General features: G+C 54.3%; 2 protein-coding genes across 2 annotated transcripts in view; both read left to right on the top strand.

The window, feature by feature from the left end:
• The window catches only part of Slc12a4 (solute carrier family 12 member 4), a 22,823-nt gene extending 19,860 nt beyond the window's left edge, over positions 1–2,963 (top strand). The window contains exons 17-23 of the mRNA XM_029532750.1: positions 256–619; positions 734–903; positions 1,000–1,131; positions 1,219–1,326; positions 1,752–1,936; positions 2,071–2,204; positions 2,306–2,963. Coding sequence (XP_029388610.1) covers positions 256–619; positions 734–903; positions 1,000–1,131; positions 1,219–1,326; positions 1,752–1,936; positions 2,071–2,204; positions 2,306–2,397 — 1,185 coding nt within the window. The 3' untranslated portion in view covers positions 2,398–2,963. The remainder of the gene's footprint in view (positions 1–255; positions 620–733; positions 904–999; positions 1,132–1,218; positions 1,327–1,751; positions 1,937–2,070; positions 2,205–2,305) is intronic.
• A 95-nt stretch (positions 2,964–3,058) lies between these two features.
• On the top strand, positions 3,059–6,368 carry Lcat (lecithin-cholesterol acyltransferase). The gene is made up of 6 exons (XM_021220722.2): positions 3,059–3,252; positions 4,006–4,162; positions 4,241–4,356; positions 4,456–4,551; positions 4,621–4,845; positions 5,772–6,368. Exons 1-6 carry the CDS (start codon positions 3,099–3,101, stop codon positions 6,344–6,346), a joined length of 1,323 nt encoding a protein of 440 aa, XP_021076381.1. The 5' UTR covers positions 3,059–3,098; the 3' UTR covers positions 6,347–6,368.
• Positions 6,369–7,669: the final 1,301 nt, after the last annotated feature.

The following is a 7,669-nucleotide window of genomic DNA, read 5'->3' as shown; positions in this document are numbered from 1 at the left end:
AACCATCCGTAACAAGATCTGACTCCCTCTTCTGGAGTGTCTGAAGACAGCTACAGTGTACTTACATGTAATAAATAAATAAATCTTTAAAAAAAAGAAAAAAGAAAAAGAAACCGTGGCCCTTGGGCTAGCAAAGCATCCCAGTGGGTAGAGACTCTGACGTTTAGGCCTAATGACTCGATTCCCAAATTCTACAAAGAGACGAGGGCAAGACCCACTCCCAAGAGTTGTCTTTTGACTTCCACATGAGGGTAGGATGCTTGCACTGCATACACACTCACACACACACACACACTCACACTCACACACACTGGGGCAGCTTGCTCCAAGGTCTCTCCTGTGAACCCCAGTGTTCTAGAGGGATTCCCTGTTAGGATGGAGACTGGTGGGCCTTGCTTTTTGATGCTCTCGTATTCCCCGCAGACCATCAAGAACATGATGGACATTGAGAAAGTCAAGGGCTTCTGCCAGGTGGTGGTGGCCGGCAAGGTTCGAGAGGGACTGGCCCACCTCATCCAGTCTTGCGGCCTGGGCGGCATGAGACACAACTCCGTGGTGCTGGGCTGGCCCTATGGCTGGCGACAGAGTGAGGACCCACGTGCCTGGAAGACCTTTATTGGTGTGTGAGGGTCTGGCGCCTGAGCTGGGCCAGGGGCCAAGGGCCAGGGTTAAAGTGAGGTGGCAGAGACCAGAGGGTCACAGGCTGGCAGTCAGCGGTGCCCCTCCTCCCTAGACACTGTGCGCTGCACCACAGCTGCCCACCTGGCCCTGCTGGTGCCAAAGAACATAGCTTTCTACCCCAGCAACCATGAGCGCTACCTGGAGGGCCACATCGACGTGTGGTGGATCGTGCACGACGGAGGCATGCTTATGTTGCTGCCCTTCCTGCTGCGCCAGCATAAGGTGTGCCAGCTGGCCGGGCGTGGGCGAGGGCAGCCGGGCTCTCGGGAAGCCGGGCGTGGTGACCCAACCAACCGCTCACACGACCCACGGCCGCAGGTTTGGAAGAAGTGCCGGATGCGCATTTTCACCGTGGCCCAGATGGACGACAACAGCATCCAGATGAAGAAGGATCTGGCCATCTTCCTGTATCACCTCCGCCTGGAAGCTGAAGTGGAAGTGGTGGAGATGGTGAGCTGCCTTTGCTCTGTCCCTGAGGACCCGCGCCTCCCCCCACCCCATCATGCAGCCTGATACTCATCCCCCTCCCCCCACCAGCACAACAGTGACATCTCTGCATATACCTACGAGCGGACCCTGATGATGGAGCAGCGGTCTCAGATGCTGCGGCAGATGAGGCTGACCAAAACCGAGCGGGATCGAGAGGTAAATGGCTATCTTGACTCGGGCTTGGGTAAGGGCCAGATCACGCCTTTGTCTGATGGATATACCAGAATGATTCAGGACTAGGCTTGGTGGCTCATATCTATAATCCCAGGACTCAGTAGGCGGAGGCAGGTGGATTCCTGTGAGTTCGAGGCTAGCCTAGTCTACAGAGTGAGTTCCAGGCCAGCCAAAGGACCTGTCTCAAAAACAACACAAAATCAAACAAACAAAAAGGTAGGCATGGCGGTCCGTACCTGTAATTCCACTGCTCAGGAGGCTGAGGCAAGAGGCCCGCCTGTCTTTAACAAAGAACTGCATCTGTTCTGCCTGAACCAGGAAGGTCTTAGAGGCAGGGTAGTCCTATCAGGCCAGGCAGGCCCCCGTTTTCCCAGGGTTCCAAGGATGCCTCCTCTGGTTGTCCTCAGGCCCAGCTGGTGAAGGACAGGCACTCGGCTCTGAGACTGGAGAGCCTCTACTCCGACGAGGAGGAGGAGTCTGCGGCAGGGGCCGACAAGATCCAGATGACGTGGACCAGAGACAAGTACATGGCTGAGCCCTGGGACCCCAGCCATGCCCCTGACAACTTCCGGGAGCTGGTGCACATTAAGCCGTGAGTACAAGCCGTGTTGAGGCCTGGAATGGAGGGAGCGTGGGGATGGGCATGCTGTGCAGATGGGCCAGGGACTGAGGCCGCTTTGCTAGGTAGATAGTTCTCTGGCCTGTGACCAGCCACTTGGTCTGCAGGGACCAGTCCAACGTGCGGCGCATGCACACTGCTGTGAAGCTCAATGAGGTCATTGTCACGCGCTCCCACGATGCCCGCCTGGTCTTGCTGAACATGCCCGGCCCTCCTAAGAACAGCGAGGGTGATGAGAACTGTATCCTTTTGGGTAAAGGCTGACAGCAGGGAGCGGTCCTCTCCTTGCGTGGAAAGTGGCCTTGGTCCTGTGGATGCCTCCTTGACCTGACAACCCTGCAGACATGGAATTCCTTGAGGTCCTAACCGAGGGCCTTGAACGGGTGTTGTTGGTGCGTGGCGGTGGCCGGGAAGTCATCACTATCTATTCCTGAGCCGCGATGGAGTCATGTAGCCTGGAGTTGGGCTGTCTAGGACAACAGTGCCCGGCCTTGCACCTCCTTGCCAGTTCTGCTTTGCCCAGCCTTGCTTTGGACCAGCTCTGCTAGGTCTCCAGGGAAACCAAGCCTGGGCCTTGCAATGGAAATGGATCCGAGAGCCCAGGGGACCCTGGAGGATTTAGGGATCGTCCCCTCCCATACTCCAGTGGAGGCCTATCCTGACTAGAGAAGACTGGTGAGGGTGGATACGGGATTTGAAGTCCCAGACTGGCCCACGAGTGCTATTTATTGTATATTTATTGTTTGGATGTCATCATTTCGGAAAGGGGCAGAGGGACACAGTAAGAGGGGGAGCTGAGCTGGGTCTGCCTGCGGGAAGACCTGGCCCAGGCGCTGTGGGCAGAGGCCCTCATCAAGCCAAGTGGAATGGAGCCGGCCAAGCTGAGCCTGACTTTTTTCAATAAAACATTGTGTACTTCTGGGCCTCCTGCTGCCCCGGCTCTTTTTCTCCTGGCGCCAGGGGAAGAAAGACGGAACTGAACCCCAGTCCGGAGCCAGATCCCAAAGGCTATGCCCCTTCCTGGCCACCCCCATTGGCGGTCTGTCCCTCCCACTGGCCCCGGGGCCCCTCCCATCCCCGGTCCAGATAAGGCCAGCCCAGGACTGCCTCATCTGTCAGTAGGCACTGGGCTGTGATGGGGCTGCCTGGCTCTCCATGGCAGCGGGCGCTGTTGCTGTTGGGGCTACTGCTCCCTCCTGCCACTCCCTTCTGGCTCCTCAATGTGCTCTTTCCCCCGCACACCACGCCCAAGGCTGAGCTCAGTAACCACACACGGCCTGTCATCCTCGGTAAGCCCCCACTAGGCCCCTGATACATCAAGCAAGACCCCGGGGAGCCTGGGTCCTAAGCCCCGACAGCAGTGGATGCTGTCAGGGTTCTCTTGGCCCACCATGAGCCCTCATGAGCCTGACTTGGTGTAGGGAAGGACCAAAGGCTTGTTCTCCAGAGACATCGCTCCTTCCTCCTTCACACTGCTCTGTCTCCAAGTTGTCTCCTCTGGGGGTCTGGGGTTGGGGTGGTGGTCGTTGGAGAGTAGAAATAGATTTGCCTGAGGCCTTGGCCAGGGCACTACAAGCCATGACCAGCTCTGGATACATTGGATTCCGGGTTAAGCCCCACTACTTCCTCAGCCTCTATCTTACCAAGAACAAGATACCCAGCCAGAGATACCCAGCTATCCCAGGCAGGATAGCAGGAGAGGTTTGTAAAGGCCTGGCCCCTGTTCAAGGCCCAGCCCCTGTCCCCCCTTACCTATTTGTTCTCCCCTTGGACTTTGGCAATAATGGAAAGCCAGGGTGGATGTTTGCTTTGTGGGGGCAGGGGTCAGTGGCCTTGGTTCCTGGAACCTTCCTTACCTGAAGGGAGCCTGGAATCTGCAGTACCGGTGGGACAGTAAGAATGGAGCAGGAGAGAGGATACGTTACGTGTCATTAGAACCTTGAGGGTGTAGGAGATGGAGGGGTGGGCTTTTTTGGGGGGTGGTAGGGTTGGGGGGGCTGGAGAGAAGCCAAGAGGTTCAGAACAAAAGCTGGTGCCCACAGTGCCTGGCTGCTTGGGGAATCGGCTAGAAGCCAAGCTGGATAAACCAGATGTGGTGAACTGGATGTGCTACCGTAAGACAGAGGACTTCTTCACCATCTGGCTGGATTTCAACATGTTTCTCCCCCTTGGGGTGGACTGCTGGATTGATAATACCAGGTATGTCCTGTGTGGTCTACCCAGCCCCTGCACGTTGACCCTTGGCTTGCTGGCTGCTAAATGTCCCACTGTCCCCAGGGTTGTCTACAACCACAGCTCTGGGCGCGTATCCAATGCCCCTGGTGTCCAGATCCGTGTCCCTGGCTTTGGCAAGACTGACTCTGTTGAGTACGTGGATGACAACAAGCTAGCAGGTGTGTGTACCCGGGAAAGGCAGGGGCTCTTCTTCTTGGTCATTGGGCCAGCCTGAAGGCGTAATGGACAGAGTCCCCTCTGTTTCTGCCTCCCCACAGGCTACCTGCATACACTGGTGCAGAATCTGGTCAACAATGGCTATGTGCGGGATGAGACGGTGCGGGCTGCACCCTATGACTGGCGTCTGGCACCCCGTAAGTGTTTGCAGGTGATGGGCTGGGGTCCCAGGCCCTAACTACCCTGACCTATCTACCCATCTTCAGACCAGCAGGATGAATACTACGAGAAGCTGGCTGACCTGGTAGAGGAGATGTATGCTGCGTATGGGAAGCCTGTCTTCCTCATTGGGCATAGCCTTGGCTGTCTGCACGTGCTCCACTTCTTACTGCGTCAGCCTCAGTCCTGGAAGGACCACTTCATTGATGGTTTTATCTCTCTCGGGGCTCCGTGGGGTGGTTCCATCAAGCCCATGCGGATCCTGACCTCAGGTGAGGAGCCTCTTGGCCATGGTCATCCAGTGTGGGGTACAGAGGAGTGAAACAGATCACAGAGCTAGCTAGCAGTCACTCCAGCTCTGCTCAGTGTTGCCCCGGGGATACTGTCTGTCTGTCAGGGCATACCTGCTGTCCATTAGCTCCTTGAAAGCAGCAACCGTTTGGACGTCTCCTTCCAGAGTCCTTGAGTGCTGATAGAGGAAGCCAATCCCGGTCATCTGTCAACCCCAGATTTGCTCCTGGTAGCCCCCAAGTCCTGTACACTGTGGCTTTTAGCTACATTTTACCTCCAAGAGCCCCTGTGCCCAGGAATCTGTTTCATCGAGGACATGATCTGCCATGGCAGGGCCAAACCTAGGGATCCTTCTTGCTCCTTTTTTGAGCAGTAGCCCCAGGGAACCAGTACTAGTACAGCTACTGCTCACTGAACACCACCGTATACTGGGCGCAGTAAGGCTTAGCCTCCACTGTGAAGTTTACAGTCCGCTGAGTGATCCACCAGACTGTATGACTGGATGTAAAGCAGATACCATCTAAACCTCCCGAAATGCAGTCCTGTGACCACTGTGCAACATAGGCAGAGGGCCTAAGGAAGAATAGCCAACACATGCACACACATACACACACACACACACACACACACGTGCACACACACACACACACACATATCCCTTATTCTCTTTAACTGCCCCTCTTCCCATACACTCTGTTTAAGGCCCCATCTTCCCTGTTTGAGCCCTGTCTTGTCAGCAGAGCTTCTTTTATTAAGTCAGCACACTGAGCACTTAACTGAACTCTTGTCTGTGTCTTGGAACCAAGATCAGGATGCGGCAGAAATGAGGTTGAGCGCTTTTGCCGAGGTAAACTGTGGACCAGGCTCAGCTCCCTGTCCCACCTTGTCCCCCCCCCCCATCCTACAGGTGACAACCAGGGCATCCCCATCATGTCCAATATAAAGCTGAAAGAGGAGCAGCGTATAACCACGACGTACCCCTGGATGCTCCCAGCCCCCCATGTGTGGCCCGATGACCATGTGTTCATTTCCACACCAAACTTCAACTACACCGTCCAAGACTTTGAGCGTTTTTTCATAGATCTACATTTTGAAGAAGGCTGGCACATGTTTCTGCAGTCTCGTGACCTACTGGCGGGTCTCCCCGCACCTGGTGTAGAAGTATATTGTCTCTACGGTGTGGGCAGACCCACACCCCACACCTACATCTATGACCACAACTTCCCCTACAAAGACCCGGTGGCTGCACTCTATGAAGATGGGGACGACACCGTAGCTACCCGCAGCACTGAGCTATGCGGCCAGTGGCAGGGCCGCCAGTCGCAGCCCGTGCATTTGCTGCCCATGAATGAGACGGATCATCTCAACATGGTCTTCAGCAATAAGACACTGGAACATATCAATGCCATCCTACTGGGTGCCTACCGCCACGGCACTCCTAAGTCCCCAGCTGCCAGCCGAGGTCCCCCACCCCCTGAATAAAGACCTAGCTGTTAAAAATACATCCAGTGTGCTTGTTATGGGTTATGGGGAAGGCAGTACTAGGGTCCTTGGATACCTGCATCACCTGGCTGATTCATGCTTGATCTGGGCTTAGGGGAACACGAGGTTCAGTGGTCTTTGGTAAGGCCCCAGATTGGACTGACTTTGAGCTGTGTAAATAGATTTTCAGTGTCCTGGTTGAGCTGCTCAGGAAGCGCGTTCCATGGTTTCCTTCTCAGGGGCCCGTGCCAATATTCAGATCTGGGTATGGCTGTTGGAATGGGGACACAGAGAAATAGGATTTGAAACCAACTTTTGACACAGTTCTGGATGGACACAGAGATTTACAATAAAGCATGGTGGTGCATGCCTTTAACTCCACATGTGGGAGGCAGAGGCAGGCAGGTCTCTGTGTAGGCCACTCTGATACACACAGTTCCAGGACAGACAAGACCACAGAGATCCTGTCCCCAAAGCACAAACAAATAAATAGAATTGAAGATCTGGGGCTGGGGATTGTTAATGTAAGAGCTTGGACTCCATAACCAGCATTAAAAATAAAAGGGGAAGGCCAGGCAGTGATGGCACATGCCTTTAATCCCAGCACTTGGGAGGCAGAGGCAGGTAGATTTCTGAGTTTGAGACCAGCCTGATCTACAGAGTGAGTAGACAGGGCTATACGGAGAAACCCTGTCTTGAAAACAAACAAATAAATAAATAAAAGGGGCTAGCCGAGCGTGGTGGCGCATGCCTTTAATCCCAGCACTCGGGAGGCAGAGGCAGGAGGATTTCTGAGTTTGAGGCCAGCCTGGTCTACAAAGTGAGTTCCAGGACAGCCAGGGCTACACAGAGAAACCCTGTCTTGAAAAACCAAAAAAAAAAAGGGGGGGGGCTAGAGAGATGGCCCAGCATCTGTTGAAAGAAGCTGTTTTTCCAGAGGACCCTGGTTCAATACCCAGCACCTACATGGGCGCTCCAAACTGTATGTAAGTAACTCCAGTTTTAGAGGATCTGACACTCTCACACAGACATGCAGGCAAAACACCAATGCACATAAAAAATTAAAAAGCTAGGGCCAGGTAGTGGTATACATGCCTTTAATCTTCTCATCCAGGCCAACCTTGTCTACATAGCTTATTCCAGGACTAACAGGGCTACACTGAACTACACTGAAAAAGTTTTTCAAGTGCCCCCCCCCCAAAAAAAAAATTTAGGATCTGAAGAAATGACAGTTTATCTAAAGAAGGTTTAATTCGGGACTTGAGAGAGAGAGAGAGAGAGAGAGAGAGAGAGAGAGAGAGCTCAGAAGTTTAGAGCATTTCT

Source organism: Mus pahari, chromosome 20, assembly GCF_900095145.1.
Source record: "Mus pahari chromosome 20, PAHARI_EIJ_v1.1, whole genome shotgun sequence".
In the NCBI taxonomy this organism is placed as follows: Eukaryota; Metazoa; Chordata; class Mammalia; order Rodentia; family Muridae; genus Mus; species Mus pahari.
This window is presented reverse-complemented; position numbering and strand designations above follow the sequence as displayed.

Coding starts and splice junctions, on each gene's coding strand:
- Lcat (XM_021220722.2), top strand. CDS start 3,099: ATGGGGCTGCCTGGCTCTCCATGGCAGCGGGCGCTGTTGCTGTTGGGG. Junction 4,163..4,240: donor TGCTGGATTGATAATACCAG/GTATGTCCTGTG, acceptor CACTGTCCCCAG/GGTTGTCTACAACCACAGCT. Junction 4,357..4,455: donor GGATGACAACAAGCTAGCAG/GTGTGTGTACCC, acceptor GCCTCCCCACAG/GCTACCTGCATACACTGGTG.